The sequence below is a fragment of the Volvox carteri genome (genome assembly GCF_000143455.1).
Source record: "Volvox carteri f. nagariensis unplaced genomic scaffold VOLCAscaffold_89, whole genome shotgun sequence".
NCBI lineage: Eukaryota > Viridiplantae > Chlorophyta > Chlorophyceae > Chlamydomonadales > Volvocaceae > Volvox > Volvox carteri.
In genome coordinates this window covers 110,940-127,969 of record NW_003307632.1, presented here as the reverse complement: position 1 = coordinate 127,969, position 17,030 = coordinate 110,940, and the positions used below count along the sequence as shown (strand labels likewise).

The 17,030-nt window shown below is 54.3% G+C and overlaps 2 protein-coding genes across 2 annotated transcripts in view; both read right to left on the bottom strand.

Moving 5' to 3' along the window:
* VOLCADRAFT_108046 (uncharacterized protein) overlaps window positions 1-4,326 on the bottom strand; it is a gene marked incomplete at its 5' end in the record, with an annotated part of 7,173 nt that extends 2,847 nt beyond the window's left edge. Inside the window, 7 exons of the mRNA XM_002958222.1 lie at window positions 649-804; window positions 1,186-1,530; window positions 1,597-1,658; window positions 1,752-1,865; window positions 2,009-2,182; window positions 3,531-3,603; window positions 4,274-4,326. Of these exons, the coding sequence (XP_002958268.1) occupies window positions 649-804; window positions 1,186-1,530; window positions 1,597-1,658; window positions 1,752-1,865; window positions 2,009-2,182; window positions 3,531-3,603; window positions 4,274-4,326 (977 nt within the window). The remainder of the gene's footprint in view (window positions 1-648; window positions 805-1,185; window positions 1,531-1,596; window positions 1,659-1,751; window positions 1,866-2,008; window positions 2,183-3,530; window positions 3,604-4,273) is intronic.
* Window positions 4,327-13,130: 8,804 nt separating this feature from the next.
* The window catches only part of VOLCADRAFT_99506 (uncharacterized protein), a gene marked incomplete at both ends in the record, with an annotated part of 8,060 nt that continues 4,160 nt past the window's right edge, over window positions 13,131-17,030 (bottom strand). The window contains 6 exons of the mRNA XM_002958221.1: window positions 13,131-13,224; window positions 13,313-13,530; window positions 13,993-14,149; window positions 14,536-15,140; window positions 15,715-16,119; window positions 16,720-16,844. Of these exons, the coding sequence (XP_002958267.1) occupies window positions 13,131-13,224; window positions 13,313-13,530; window positions 13,993-14,149; window positions 14,536-15,140; window positions 15,715-16,119; window positions 16,720-16,844 (1,604 nt within the window). The remainder of the gene's footprint in view (window positions 13,225-13,312; window positions 13,531-13,992; window positions 14,150-14,535; window positions 15,141-15,714; window positions 16,120-16,719; window positions 16,845-17,030) is intronic.

The window sequence follows — 17,030 nt, the reverse complement described above, 5'->3', positions numbered from 1 at the left end:
ACCAAAGGTGTGTCTGCATGGCAAGTCGCTCACAATTTTAACACCCGGTCTATTCATTCATTCATTCCTTCGTTCAGACAAGCAGACATATCCACACGCCTCGTCTTGAACTGTGCTTCAGTCCTGCTAAGGGCCCCCGGCACTCGACCAGACTACATGTGTTCAAAAAGATACCACCACCCGAACCTAACCAAACCAGGGGCATGTTAACCACACCTTTCATTCGTCCATTCATTCATACATCCAATCATTCACGCAGACAAAGAAATGTAAGCACACGCGCCTGCCCTGCAGTAGTGTGGCCCGGCACAATGTAGCTGTAGTAGCTGGTACACAGTAAGCACAGTAAGCTGGTACACGCATAGCACGACCACCAGCATCTCGAGAGGCCTTTTCAGCGGCCAGCTACTAAATAATGCATGAACGTCACATAGAGGAAGGTAGCATAATACGAGCCGTCAACGATAGGACCATCACCGCCAACCGGACTGCGTGAACCTGTCTCCAGTGCGTCATGCAGCACACTGACTGCCTTGACGCTTCCAGTTGAGGGATCCATGTCGAGGTCGGCCAACCTGTCTGTCAGTGAATGGCGGTAAGTCAGCCACAAACCAGTCTGTACCTAATTCCAGGTTGGATAGAGCCTACTTGAGAGTGGCGCGCTGGTTCTGTTTGTCCTTGTAGTTGAGATCCTGGGACGAGATGTTGACATGGGGCATGCGCTTGCTCAGCGCGCGCAGTGCAGGAAAGCTGATGAGGTATGGCCCGATCATCATCATCTTCCGGGGGTTGATGAGCTGGCGCCTGCAGCACGTGTTACAGTGTCGACATTGCTGATCCTATTTGGTACCAGTCATTCGCCCGTGAACGCATGGCCATGCTCCTGGCTTTTAATGTACCCCACAGCAGGCCCGCGTACCTTAGGCACCAGCCAATGTGCATTTGGTCAATAGTCAGCACGACGGGTTGGAGCACGGACACCCACGTCACTGCAAGGGGCAATGTAAAAAGCTACCTCCTCCGGCTGGCATTGTTGTCCTTTGACGCTGAGACCCCGGATGATACCCCGCAGCAACTGTTGAATTGTGCCGTAAACGAGTCCTGAATGTCAATCGATGTCCGATGGTTAACAAGTCAAGAACAAGTCAAGGCATGTGTACGCGCACGCCAGCCTACACTACTCACGCATGCCGACACTGCATCATACCTCGTTGTTGTGATGTTTCGAGCAGTCGGACGGGTTCACTGCGTGATGCATCTGCCCGAGCGTATGCCTGTAGCCTCACTCTATCAGCCTGGAAAAGGGATGTCCGCCGCTTAATCTCCCTGTCCAGCGCTATTCGATCTGCCCGCTCGGCGATCAATGCGGATGTGACCACCTTGAGCCGCTCAAAGAGCTCAACGTGTCCCGCACGCTCAAGTCCCTCGGCAGAACGGAAGGGGACAATGACACTTGGGTCTGTCGCGACTCGCTGTGTCGCAGCGACTCGCAGTGAAGCAGCATCGGCTGAACGCTTCAATTGGTGATTTCTGTTGAGGGCCAGACACGCGGCACACGGCCGTACAGCTGCGGAGGAGAAACTGCAGACAACGGACCGGATGGAGTCGATTTCGCCGTAGTATGCTGGAAGCTGATTCTCCCGGAAGAATGTATCCGCCTGTGGCGCCATGTCAGGATTCCCATGTGGGTTAACATTTGTCAGGCAGACCAACACGCTAGCCTTGCCTTTGCCCGACCCACATGCACTGACCTTATCAAACCGCCATGCCATCAACAACCCGGGGTACCAGGCTAGCGCGCGCCCTGCATCGCCGCCCGTGTCCATGATGGCGGCCTCAATGTCCCGCGGCCCCAACACACCCGCCTGGGAACAGCCGTATAGGCAGGCGTAACATTCGTCGCGCAGTCCAGGGCACGACATCCCACCGATAACACGGCGCCGACGCTCGGCTAGTTGTTGCAGGAAGGCGGGGCGCGCTGGACGGGCGCCTGGCATGGGTAACGGACCGGGCAACGGCGCCGTGCTTCGAAGCCCGCGCTGCGACAACAGGTCTGAAAACATGGCATACCGGCATCCGTATCCAATACTGCCGGTGCGAAGGCTGCGAAGGACGCATACTTAACTCCACAGCTAGATCCATCGAAGCCACAAAGCGCCTGAACACAAAATTGTGCATGGCGCTGGGTGGCCACAGCAACACAAGTTAATCGTGTGCTGGCGTCCACAGACTCTGCAATCAAGCTGACGTTTCTCCAGGACTTCCATAGCAGAGGCCTGAGACTTCTCCGCCCCGAATACTTCCATGCATGCACCATGGTTCATTTAGCACCGTTCGACACAAGAACCTATGGTGATAATATAAACTGGCATACTTATTGCAATGGTTTACCGAGATTTTTAGAAATGCTTCCCTACTGTCTAAATACCTTCAGCTTTTTAAAAGGAACACGCCTTAGATATTGCACAACAACGGCATAGAGATGTATAAGTATACCAAAAGCACTTCTAGCGCCGCGCACTGTCATGCATTAATGCATACACCACGCTTCCGTACAACAAGAGTTTGGTGCGCATGTAGGTATGGGTTGCAAGCATGTCACAGTCGATAATCTTACAATAGTATTACATACCTACCCAACTTCAGCGTTTAGCGTTGATTACATAGAAGATAGGTTACTTTCGGGTAGGAGTGGCGAGTAAATGGCCGCTATAGATGTCGCCCTGGAGGACACTGCGGAAGATGGAGACCCTCGAGACCAGCTGACACGAAGTCCAAATGACGCGGTATGTCTTTTCACGCTTTGTGGCTTCCAACCATGCAAATGCGCCATGGTGCACTTGCAGCCATTCGCCTTCACTCGGGGTTTATTTAATTCTCTGCTGCGTCTATAGTCCCCAACGACCTGCTCCATTCCGACTATCCTGACCCAGATTAGGCGGACCGCGTACCCAGGTAAAGCGAACTGTCAATTTTTCTGAGTGTTTGTTGTAGCACCGAACGGGTGCTACGAAGCTCTTGACAGCCTTCGGCTGACGTCGTCACCTCCATCCACGCGCCGGCAGAGAATCGGAATTAGCAAAAGTAGGATCTTGAAAACTTCAGGAACGAGAGAGCCCCAGGGAGGAACCGTCTCGATACCAGACTTGTTATATCTAACCAAACCACAACTGGATGGTGGCGTCGGTAGACACCGATTTGAAGAGTTTTGTCTGCTTACGGCTGCTTGCATAACAAATTGCGGGATGCGAGGCGAAGTGCACTCTTGCTTACTTCCGAAGTCGCAACTCGCAACTCGCAAGGAACACGCTAAATGTCTATTATTCTTTTTATGCGAATACATACATGTGCATACGTGACTCAGATTGTAGAACGGATCTCACAATTGGAGAAGTATTAAACCGTTACTACTACAGCAAACAAGTCCGCGAACATGTTTGCCACCTCTATTTCGATGAGAATTACACGCAAGCGCAAATAGCTGAAGCTTTCGGGCACAGACCTTGCGAGAGGACTGTGCATGCTCCTACCTGGCGAATGGCGATGTCCTGCCGCTTAGAGGACAAACAGGAACACGCAAACCACGCAAGTTTGATGAGATCGCTGCACAGACGCTTGTGGAGCTGGTGCAGGCCGACGACCAAGCATTGCTCTCCGATCTGGCCACCGCTATGACAAACTTACTGAGCACTCAATGGAGCGGCCCTGATATTAGCCGTGCATTGTCTGAGCTGGGTATGTCCGCAAGAAGGTTTTTACCAAGGCATTTCAAGAAGGTTTCTACCAGGGCATAAGAGGCACGGGAATCAGCTCAGCTGGCATATCGCGAGCTTGTGTGACAATATGTTCAAATGGCCCAGAAGCCTCCCACTCTGTAACAATTCAATTCAATTCAATATCGTGAGCTTGTGCGCGCGCGCGTGTGTGTGCGTGTGCGTGTGTTGCAAGTATTTGACCATGCCTGACACTGGCCAGGGACTGCTGCCTAGCCCCAACGGAAAGACCACCTAAGCTCCTCCTGCAGACGGGAGATGGGCATAAGGGGCCTCTGTCCCATCCAAAGCAGCCGAGAGCCGCAGGTCCGCTAGTTCCGCTCTCCTTCCCCCGGGGTCAAGGCTCCGTCACGTGAGTTTGAGCACTGAGCCTGAAACACACAAGAAGACTGGCTCTTGGGGTGAGGGTTCAAGAAGACCGAGGAAACCCGGAAACCCTGTATAGACCCTACCCCTCCCTATTTAGGCACCAGGCCCTAATAGAAAGCTCGGTCTCTCACCCGATTCTCCATTGCTTGCCCACAAGGGGCACGGGGGAGCAGGCAGGGTCCATTGTGTGTGCTGAAATCCATAATGACCACCTGAAATCGCCATGCCCCAATGTTTGCGTCAAATGCTTATATGTTTCCGGTTAGGCTGTTGGGAGTTAAGAGATTAACCGACCTAACGGCCATGAGTGCACAGCGTGCACCTGGTGGCTTTGTGACTGGGGGCCGGTTGAAGACAAAATGCATGTCTTTGTGGAATGCCCGGTGTACACTAGTACATGGGCTAAGTATGAACGTGACCTCGCGTTTCAAGGGTGCAACATGTGCACGATTATGACCGAGGCCCCTCCCCTGGCAGTAGCCAGGTTCCTCTCGGAAGTCTGGGAGACCCGGCACGTTGCTCTAAGGCGCTTTGTGCTCAAGCGGACGAGGGTGGACGATGATGGTCCACCATGTAACCGCCCTAAAAACGATTTACCGCCCATAGACCCCCCAGCTTTTATGGACACCCCTGCATGTGTGCGGAACTTGTGCAGACTAGGCTAGTTCCTATCAGTTCACCGCCGGGGCTAGGGATGCCTCGAGGCAAGTGTGGTTGTTACAGTGGGCTCCAGACTCACAAAGAGTACAGCCAGGGGGCCAGCAGGCCGTGTACTGCACCTGATACGATAAGGGCAAACAAGACTCCCACCCAGACCAGACAACGCAAGTCACCTAGACAGCCAAGAGGCTCAGAACCCGCAACCACAGGGAATTTGCCATTAGACTCCCCAATTGGCGAAAGTCCTCGGAACCCCACCAGAAGGCCCATAAGCAAATACTGATAAGAACTTGCACGTTGTTACTAGATGAGGCCTGATTGAGCTTGTGCATATGAACAGCTACATTGCATTGCTCAGACAGACGAAGCCACATAGGCCGCAAGCCACTTCAGCATATTTGCGCCTGTGATCGGCCATAGCCGCAGACGCGGACGCCACAAATGCGCTGTGTTTACACCCTACAGGCGTGGTTCACGTATGTATTCGCGTAAAAAAGATAAAAGAAATTTTCTGAGTTCCTTTTGAGTTGCGCGTTGCGACTTGCGACTTGCGACTTGTGACTTTAGCCGTACGCAAGAGTGCACTTCGCCTCGCACCCGCAATTTGTTATGCAAGCCGCCATAAAGCATAAGTGTATGAGCCTGAGGTGCCGTTACCGGCACACAGCAAGGGCTCGGCCGCCAAGTCCGCGGTCCAGGCCGGCTGCTCAACGCTCAGCAGACACAGTCGCAGCTTGCCAGCCTTCAGCCTGTTGGCTTTGCGGTCTGGTGCCGCAGCCATAACACACACGGAAAACAGCGCCGTACAGCACCTCTGCAGCCGTTGACCTGCCCATTCGGTCGCCTGCTCACGCGCCCTTGGCGCATCCCTCAAAGCCTAGCTCGACACACTTCATCAAAGCCCTCAGCACTTTCCGGTGCTGTCTGTGAAGTTTATCCCCGAAGCGCCAGCGGCTTCAGCAGTCCGCCCCACAGCCGCGAGCTTCATAGCAGCACACTGCAACTCTTCGGAGGTCCCGAGCATTGGCCAAAATAATTGTACAAACGAGCAATTTGCGTACTTCGAACCGAAATTTTCGGGCGGGGGCCCAGCGCGAAGCGCCCAGGGGCCCCGACCTGTAGGATTGCCCATGTCCGTGTGGCCGTGTGGCCGTGAGGCCGTGTGTAACGGACCAAACTTAATATCTCGCCCGGCTGAAACGCGTTATTGGTCCCATATGGTATCTCGCCTGTAGCTAATAAAAATCGTATGAGCACAAATGTGCACAAACAAGTTTGGCTGCCTTAATTGACCGAGGCCAAAGTAACATCAACGCCTCTCGGGCTAAGTTTAATCTCAAAAGGTACCGCGTACCTCATAATTAAATTCTGAAATGACAGGGTATGATAACTTAAACACCCAGCTTGTGTTACCGTTTGCCCGCACGGGCATCTTGCCACCAGCAGGCCGACAAATTTGCTTTCATTTCTCTATGAAATACGCAAGCTGCTCGTTTGTACATTTGCTTTAGCCAATGCTCGGGGCCTCCGGAGACTTGCGGTGTGCCGCGATGAAGCTCGCGGCTGTGGGGCGCATTGCTGAGGCCGCTGACGCTTCGGGGATAAATAATAATAATAATAATAGTACGCCGGCCGGGGCCTGGCGTGTGTTAAGGGGGTGGGGAACTGAGGGGCGGCGTAGCCGCTCCTGTATGCCCGCACCACCGTGGGAAACCGTTCGGGTTGTACCGGTTACTTGACTGTACCCTCCAGTACTCGCCGCGCCCGGATAATCGTGCCCGCTGCCTGGCTGCCTGGCTGCCTGGCTGCCTGCCTGCCTGCCTGCCTGGCTGCCTGGCTGCCTGGCTGCCTGGCTGCCTGGCTGCCTGCCTGCCTGCCTGCCTGCCTGCCTGCCTGCCTGCCTGCCTGCCTGCCTGCCTGCCTGCCTGCCTGCCTGCCTGCCTGCCTGCCTGCCTGCCTGCCTGCCTGCCTGCCTGCCTGCCTGCCTGCCTGCCTGCCTGCCTGCCTGCCTGCCTGCCTGCCTGCCTGCCTGCCTGCCTGCCTGCCTGCCTGCCTGCCTGCCTGCCTGCCTGCCTGCCTGCCTGCCTGCCTGCCTGCCTGCCTGCCTGCCTACATGCATACATACATACATACCTACCTACCTACCTGGTGGATTGCTGAGGACAGCCGTCCATCGATGGTGCCCGGGTAATAAAGCTGACACTGAACGACGGCCGCTCCTGTTCCTCTCCGTTAGCAATTGCGTTGTAATACATAATGCAATCCTGCTGCCTATTACTCAGCGATTTACTGCTACTACTACTACTCCAGCCCAAGCTATGTAAATTCCTCTTGATAATTCTGGTGCTGGTGCTGCTATACAGGGAGGGCAGGTTAACATCGGGGCGACGTGGAGCCGTGAAACGCCCCGCCTGCTGGTGGCGGGATGATGCGTGACATGGAATGGAGGTGTCCACAGAGTGAGTTAGCCTTGGCCCACCGGCCGCATGGCTGCCATGTGCCTCATCAGCAGCCTCGTCTGAACAGGCTTCTCCAACAGGCTTTGCCCACCGTCCTGCTGTTGTACCCTCACCATCACTGCCCTGGCCACTACTCTCCGGAGCATCATCAAACTGCTGCTTGCTCACACAGCAGCTCATCACAGCAGCAGCAGTAGTCGTATCCTTCCATGGTCGGCGGCGACTTGGCGGCCTAGAGACCGCCCCGACCTCTTGTGCTGCCTCTTGTGCCGCCACCTCGGTGGTGGTGATGTCGTTATTGGCCTGGGGCGAGCTCTGCAGCAGCAGCCGGTGGGCGGGTTGGCCATCCGAAAACCGCCGCACAAAGTCGAGAGAGTAGTGATGAATTGCATTATATTATGCATTTTCATTTCCAGAACGTTGAACAGGATCCTGACGCATGATCCTGCCATAGACACCATAGATACCCATTCCAGCCACAGCCAGCTATAAGCAAAAATCAAACACATGCGTCTTCCATGCTATCTACCTACCTACCTACCTACCTACCTATCTCGGACAGTCCTAGGCTGCAGGCCATTGGGACCCTTTAGGGCGTGTATGTATGTCGTTACAGGGTGGTTAAGCTTCACCAGCGGCCCCCTTTCCCGAGGCAATTCCCTGCTCTCCCTGCTCTCCCCTCCTAGAGGGGCACCCTAATCCGTTCCGTGTATGTATGGGCCCCCCCCGGGTTACACCTTTGGAGGGTAGTCGACACCGCGCGGCAACTACACAAGGTATATATTTATTAATATAACACACGCGGGCATATTGTCGAGGGCACATGTACATGTACACAGGCCTACATCACACACATGACATGCAGCGAGCCAAGCAGCAAATAGCAGCGCAGCAGTAACGACCAGCAGTACATCTGCCGCCTGCCCGCCTGCCCGCCCGCCCCATGCTCTCACCACCATTGTGGAGGGTGATGAGGCCTCTGCTGTTGGTGCTGCTTGGCTTTTGTGGGTAGACGTCTTCTGTTCGGTCGCTGCTACAGCAGCAGCGGTGTCACACTGGTGCTGGTGCTGGTGCTGCTGTTGTGAAGGCCCGACTGGTTCCAGGAGAGATCTTACATTTCCGGGGAGAGAAGTTAAGCTCCCTATTATTCCCTTTGCATCCTTAGCATTCGTTGCACCTGGCCTCATCATCAGCTGCCTGCTGCTGGAGCTGGTTCTTAGTAAGTTGGACGAGATGATGTCCTGGTCAGCAGCAGATCCTCTTCCTCCTGGAGAGTCGTTAGTTCCGCTGGACTGCACCAAGGAGGTGACATTTGTGCGGCAGGTCCCTAGTGCGGACACATCACCAGCAGCAGTAGTCGCTCCACGTAACCCATCCCTGCTGGGGCCCGGCGAGCCGTCCAGTCCCAGCAGCTGCAGCGGCTTTGGCCTACTGCTACTGCTGCTATGCGTAACAAGATGCCTTGGGTGCTGCTGCTGCTGCTGTTGCTGCTGCTGTTGCTGACTATCACCCCAGTCTTTGAATGACTTTCGATGGCGGAGGAATGAGGCCGCCTTGGAGCTATTCGTCACATTACTATTAACAGTAGTAGTAGTATGATTAGCAGTAATGTTGAAAGCACCACCACTACCACCATCACCCCCCTCCAGGGAGCGACCTGCAGGCGCTGCAGGCATGAACGTACGTGGCGGCAACATACACAGGCTGGATCTCTAGAAAGGGATCAACCCCCCCCTGCTGCCGCTGCCGCGGGGATGTTTAAATGTCCCATGCCGCCAGCAATACCTCGGTCAGTACCCCAGTTGGTAGCAGTACCCCCCAGACCCAGACCCAGACCCAGACCCAGAGCTAGCTAGCTCGTGCACACACGGTGGACCGCGAGAGGACACCCACCTGCAACCACCAGCACCCACCAGCACCCACACACACACGCACCCCCCCCCACCAGCACGCACCCACACACACACCCACACACCCACACACGCAACCCACCAGCACCCACCAGCACCCACCCACCCAGCCTAATAACTTGCCTTCTATAAGTAGGTTGGTCTGCTGCAAACCTTGCAAGTCTTTGCTTATTATCGTTGACGAGCCCCCCCCTGAAGGTGTGGTGAGGACAGCACTAAGATGGCAGCTTGGTCGCTGTTCGTCACCACCACTATCACCCTCCTGCTGCTGCTGATGGCGGGGGCCGTTTTCACCGATATCGCTATCAACGGTAGGGTACAAGCCAAAATCGACGTCTTGCGCATCTACGGTGTCGGAACGTTGCATCTGTGTTTCTTTATTGTTATGACCTGGTTTGCCAGCTGCAGGCCCACGACCACGCTGAAAGGTTAGGTTGGACAGCTGGCCTTGACAGCTGCTTGGTTCACCCAAATCGGAGTTAGGGTGTTCAGTACGGTCGCAGCCGCCTCCGGGCACCTGCAGGTGCTGCTGCTGCCTCTCCCGCGGTGTGCCAGTCCGCTGATCGGGCCATCCAGGAATAGCCCCAGATGGGGCAGGATGGCCTGTTGGCCCGGTAGTGTATTGGTAGCCAGCAGCAGCTGTTAGCATGTGGCCGATATAAGTAATGCTTCCAGAAACATACTCTCTGCTTCGGCCCAGTGTGTAGAGGCTGTGTTGAACGGCTGCCATAACGCTTGCAGCTCGCTTTCGCGCTGTGAGGAGGAGTATGCTGCGTCCCACCAGAAGTGCGGCACGCATTCGGGATATACTGATCTTGCGGGCTACACCAACGCCGTCATTGATGCCTCCTCCTGCCGTGGGTTCTGGAAGCTCATCATTGTCTGAATGAATGAAGGTCCAGAAGGTGGTGGCGGCGGGGGGAGTTCATCATCATGCATGTGCACATTATATATATGCATGCATTATCGTCCCTTCATTCTCCACTTACCAAAACCCTAATCCTTCGAGTTGGCTAGCCCGGTGGTGTCAGTGAGAGCACCTTCCTAACGACACCGTACCTCGCTGCATGATTCTTCTGTTCTGTGCCTTCTGGGGAAGGCCATGGCCACCCGCAACCCACTACCACCAGGGCTACCCGCATACCATGCATATCCGTCCGTCCGCTACTTCGTCAGCAGGGAAGCAGGGTAAGTGGAGAGCGGGGGAGTTCAGTAGTGGCTGTCTTGCACCCGCATGGGGCTTGTCGCATGGGGCATGTCGCTTGCCATGCCCCGATATACATACACATGCGGGGCAGGTCTGACTGCGGCCCACGAATATGAGGGAGGCCGGAGGTATCCATTCAACCACGCTCCAATCGACAAGCTGAAAATAAAGGGGTTCTCCATGATAGAGCTCTACATGTGATATCCGCCCTTGGATGCCATCTGTCATATGCCTGTCATGCCATGCACTTATTATTAACGCGTACATGTGTGATACAGGATAATACTCCGACGGACCGATAACTGAGCCACTCCTTGCAGTAGTCGTAGCTGCTGGCAGCACGAATTGGCGTGTATTTATAGATGATGTGTGTGCCGTACTGTACGACAGTTACTAGAGCCATCCATCGAGTGAATGAGTGACTTTTATTTGACCTGTTGCCCTTTATTTGCTCACCGCCGGCGGGAGGTGGTGGTAGGGCCCAATGGGGTCCCATTACGAAGGCGACGTCCTTGCTCGCCTGCATACATACATACATACATACATACATACATACATACATACATACATACATACATACATACATACATACATACATACATACATACATACATACATACATACATACATACATACATACATACATACATACATACATACATACATACATACATACATACATACATACATACATACATACATGGGTGGATGGACGGACAGCAGCAGGTATAGACAGATTGGTTCTTAGTAGTAAGTCGTGCTGCGTGGTATAGCAGACACAGCAGGCCTGAAAGTGTGTTGTTTTAGACATATTCCTCCAACCGGGGGATGTGCTCGCCATGCCTGAAACGTAAACTACGGACTGGACTAGCTAGGTCTGGATGAAGGACCTGCTGTGTACGGCTGCGTACGGCTGGGCCAAGTGTGATCCTGATAATGGATCTGTAACAATCCCGGCGGTGGAAAGGGTACCAATGCGATTGAACGGCAGCACGGTCGCCATTATCGGTTATGAACTCCGTAACAGTCGGTCGGGGCCCTCACCGCATATGTATGTATGTATATGTATATAGCGGCATTGTTACAGCGGAGGCACGCAGCCATATACACATGTGCCACCGCTGAGGTGGCGCCTAAGCAGTAGTGAATCCGTAACTACTACATGCAGCAGCAGCAGCAGCAGCAGCAGCTTTCGTAAATGGCCTACCTGACTAACTACTTCCACCTCTACTTGACTAGACTACTTCCAACTGATGCTCTCACCTTTTCCACCAGGTACCAGCGGCAAACTGTCAGCCACCACAAAAACATGAGGTACGGCAATATCAGGAAGCACAGCACGAGTATAGCTGCAGTGGTAGCAGGGCCGCCCAGCGCCACAAATGAGAAGAACGTCAAAGCCACCATGATGATGCCTGTACATATGTATGTTGTTACAGGGTGGTTAACTTCGCCAGCGGCCCCCTTTCCCGGGGCAGTCCCTGCTCTCCCCTGCTAGAGGGGCACCCTAATCCGTCACCCCATCCGGCCTTCAGAATGTATTCGTTGGGTTCGGCAACTCACCACCAGCATCCAACCAAATCTAGCGGATCAACGGCGCATCAACTTAGTTCCTGGTCAGCTCGCAAGTTGATATTATCACGTCCTACACCGTCCATATGATGGGGGGCCACCTCCCATTTCATCACTCCTCAAACACCCGAGGAGCTGGCAGGCGGATTTGAACCCGGGTCGACTGGATCGATTGGGAGCAGAAGTCAGGCCTTAACTTCTGCCAGCCGCCTGCATGTATGTATGTGTGTATGCACATACATAGTTAGTTATGTAAGTTTGGGGTAAAGCAAGGGACATGCATGTGTCTGAATAGCTACATGTCTGAAGGTCATGGTTTCGTGGTGCATACATACATACATACATTATCGTGGTGGATAGAAACCACCACGATGGCCATCACAGATATACATACAAACATCATCGTGGTTTCCAGACGCAGCCACATATGATCTCTATGTATGTATGTATGGCTGACTCAGCTGAGCCATCCACTACTGCAGATGGGCGGGGGTACATGTCATATACAGCATCACTGCTGGGCGTGATGTGCCCCGCCACCGGGTGTCGGTGGCCATCGGCAGGTAAGGTGGTCCGCACACCACTCCCCCCCCCGCCCTCCCACCTCCCAGAGTCGTCTCCATGCACGGGAACTGAAGGGATGCTGGTAAATCCTTGCTGATGAACATCCGGTAAAGAAAATTTGCCAGAATGTGTGCTGACGTCAGACTTCCCATCACTATTGCGGCAGCCACGAGTGTGTACAGCAAGTCCTGCTTGTCTGCCAGCAGGGTGGGGGGGAAATTGTTGCCTTTGTTGGCAGGTGTTGTTGTTGTTACAGGTGGCGGTGAGCCCCGGTAATAGTCGTGTGAGCTGCCATTGAGCACCCGACCGTTGGAATCAACCGCCAGTACGGCATCATTATTGCCCGCGGCAGCACCACCAAGGACATAGTCGCTGGTGGCCTTCGGACTGCTGCCTGCTGTGTCGCCACCGCTTCTACTGCCGCTATTGCTGGTGCTGTTATAGTCGCTGAATGCATGCAGACTCCGTAGCAAAGATATCAGCAGCTCTCTACTACTGCTGCTGCTGCTGCTGCTGCTGCTGTCAGCCACCTCGGCTGCCGTTGGAGGGGAAGATTGTTGTATGTTGTTGTATAGCAGCGCATCAGGTAGCGCCGGCTTATTATTAACCAACAGTTTCATTTCTTCCAAGTCCCAGACTGCATCTCTGCCGCTGCGGGCCGCTGGTGACGACGACACGAAGCTGCCACCGCCCACATGGAGTGGGGGCCCCTGCTGGGGGGCAGGGCCCGACGACGACGTTGTTGAAGGGGCTGAGGGAGCTGTTGCTTCTCCGGCTGTGGTGTTGCTGATGACAGACCGAAATACCGCCAGGCCGTCCAGGGTGGCGTTGATGATCTGCTGCTGCTGGTACACGATAGCGCTACCACCATCGTCGTCTTGTCGGTTGGCAAAAATTTTGTCAAGGAGAGGCAGATTGCCCTTCACACTCAGGATGAAGAGCCGCAGGTTACGAGCTACCAAGCGGTATCGCAAACTGATGCCAGGCGACGCCATGCTAGTTGACAAGGTGAGTATCTGAATTGGAAAAGAAATGTATAAGGGTGCGGTGGGCTGCTGGAGTATATGCGTGTTTGGCGCAATCTTAATCCCCAGCAGCTATGTACGTATGTATACATGTATGTATGTACGTGACGAGGCAGGACAAAGTATTGTTAAAAAGCAGCAGGCAGGCAGGCAATGCCCAGCAGCAGCAGCAGCAGAAGCGGAACGAAGCTCACTAGTGCTGCCGGTGGTGGTGTGCAAGCCCTGTGTAACGTGTGTGTGTGTGTGTGTGTGTGCCGTCGCTCAATGGCCCGCTCAATAGTTTAGGCACATTATTAATATTACTACTAGAAGGTGCCTAAATAGCCGCTGGGATGGTTTCCTCGTCTCTTAAGCAAAAAGATGCTGGCCGAGCACCTTCAAAGAGCAGGAATATATCCATTTAGTACCACCACATGTACCACCACATGTACCACCACATGTACCACCACATACCTGGATATGGTAAGCGCTAAGCAGCATGGACCAACGGAGTTTGAGCAACATGGACATCGCGTAAACTGAGGCCACCGTTCCTCCCACTGCGCGAGAAGACCGGCCGGCAGCAGACGCGCCCTTCGGCACCGGAAGCCGGGATTCCAGCACCAATGCCCTGAGAGGTGTATTATTGTCAAGTAGCACACATGCAGCAGCAGCCGCAGGTACACGGCACGGATATATTGGAGTTTGTATGTAGTAAATATGTAGGTGTGTATTGGTGTGCCCTGCTGCTGGGCATTGATCTGAATTCCCCCTTGCATCCACAAATTGCAACTTAAGTATGGCAACTTAAGTAGGGGCTTCCATGTATGGTACGTACTGCTGATGTTCAATGCTAACTACATCACTCCATTCCCTAAAGTCGTACAGCAGCGCATATGAGGACATTTCCTGGCGGTGATTTGGTGTTGGGCTGCTGGAAAGTCGCGCACAGCCGCTTGCTTCTCTTCTCATGGGTGGGCATTTCACCCATACGGGTGCACGTGTTCATGCACGCACCGGTTACTTGGGTTGCCGGATAAGTCCGCCACTGCAGCTTCCGGCAGGACGACCGACACCTTGCTGCCCTCTGCTGCGTACATCAACGCTAAGCAGGACTGTATGTACGGCATACCGAATGCAGCACCGGCATAATGACTGAAGTCCCCGCTGATGAGTTTTAGCTGCCGGGTGGTGGTGGTGGTGGTCGCTGCTGCTGCTGCCGCGGGGTGGCCTGCTCGGGACATAGGTGGCGGCCGCTGCTCACCCGCCGCTACCTCCGATGCCCCGCCAGGGCTGCCCGCCGCTGCTACTGCCGTCATTGGAAGCGCTCCTGACCACTCCGCTGCCGTGTGTGCGGACTCAAAGCACTCCACCCTAACCAGAGCGACACCATCATTGAGCTGCAAAGCTGAAGCCAGGTTCATTTTCCGTACCGGCTCAGACATTACAAACAGGGCGAGTAAGTACCGGAGAGGTGCCACATCCATCGTGGCCATCGTAGCAATGCTGCCACTGGGGTTGACGAGCGGCGTTACACTGCTGTTCGACATGAGCAGCTGACCAGAAACTCTCGGGGGGTCCACGTCCACCAGCACCCAGCGGTACCACACAGATGACCCCACCTGGAGGAAGGTAGATGGATGGATGGATGGATGGATGGATGAGGTAAATGGGGTGGTGATAAGCAGCACAGTGTATACAGCTTGGGGCGCATACCTGCAGATGGGTGTGTGTGCGTGTGCGGGTGTGTGTAACACCAGGCAAAGAGTACTCAGGGAGATGCCAAGGGAGCTGAACCCTTCTTACAGCGTGTGTGTGTGTAGTAGCTGGTACACAGTACGGCTCTATAAATACGCGCGTAGCGCGACCACCAGCATCTCGAGAGGCCTTTTCAGCGGCCAGCTGCTACATGCGCATACCAGCATGCTGGTAGGTAGGTATGTACGTATGTATGCAGGTAGGTAAATCTACAAACATCTAACAAGTCTACGGTTTATCACTGATTAGGGTTTATCAGCACATGCTGCTGCGGCTGCTGCTGCTGATGGATACAAAGCTACAGCTACTACAGCAATAACCATGCTTGGCAGTAGAAGCACTAGGACTGCACCTACATGCATGAATGAATGATGACTATTTGTATTTGTATGTTGATGTATGTATGTATGTATGTATATCCGTGTGTGTCATCGTCACCTTGATTCTGATGAGGTAGTCACCGCTGGAGCCAGGCTCTATCAGCCATATGGCTGCTGCACCCGGCGGGCCTCTCCCACCACCACCACCACCACCACCACCACCACCACCACCACCACCACCACCACCACCACCACCACCACCACCACCACCACCACCACCACCACCACCACCACCACCACCACCACCACCACCACCACCACCACCACCACCACCACCACCACCACCACCACCACCACCACCACCACCACCACCACCACCACCACCACCACCACCACCACCACCACCACCACCACCACCACCACCACCACCACCACCACCACCACCACCACCACCACCACCACCACCAAGGCCCTGCTGCTGCCGGTCAGGACTGGAGGGTGAACCAGCGGTGATGTCCACCTCCTGGGGGATTAAAAACACATAAATGTCCACATGTGCATATGTGCATATTTTATACGCGGCCCATGTCTGCCCGGGTGGGGTGTCAGTGTGTACAGCAACAGGGATGTGTGGTGATGATCGCACACACATGCAGTAAGGACTATTACACGTATGCATGTATGTATGTATGTATGTATGGGACTCGTGTCGAGTTGATCATTGGAACGAAGGTAGGGGTGAACGTGTTGTGTATTGTAGGTGGTAGAGATATACAGACATATATACGTACACACCTAGTTGTTTGCGCATGTACGTACATCGATGTATCCATCACCCGGATCTCTCCGGATGGTCCATCACCCACCCACCCCACCTAGAGGTGGATCTTCCTACGCAGGGTTTACCTTTTAGTAACAGTTCTCTGATCTCACGTACTCCTTGCTCCTACTTGCTGGCTAGCTTTGCCCATTTGTACATATATACCCCCCGGCTCGTTACACCTCTCTCTGGGTAACACAACCGAGGTGTAAAGAGACACACATACATACATACATATATACCAACGCAACAGCAGGAGCAGCAGCAACAACAGCCAGTATCTACATGCGTCCAACAGCATACCTTGAGGACGCCCGGGTTCAAAGCTGCTGCTGTTCCATTATCGGCTCCTCCAGGTGCCCCCACCCCCCGGGGGTCCAGGAGGTCGTCCAGGGAGGGCAATGAGGACGGTCCCGACGGTGGTGATGCTGACCCGGCGGAGGATGAGTTATAGAGGACTGACACACCGCGGCCCAGGACTGTGTGTGCAAGGCTGCAGCCACAAACCTTGCAGTAGCGCCTTGCCGACTTATCAGGTACGGCAATCAAGACATGGAAGGGGCCTCTTGAGACAGAGGGAATGGCAAAGCTGATTTGGTACGAGGCCTGAAGGG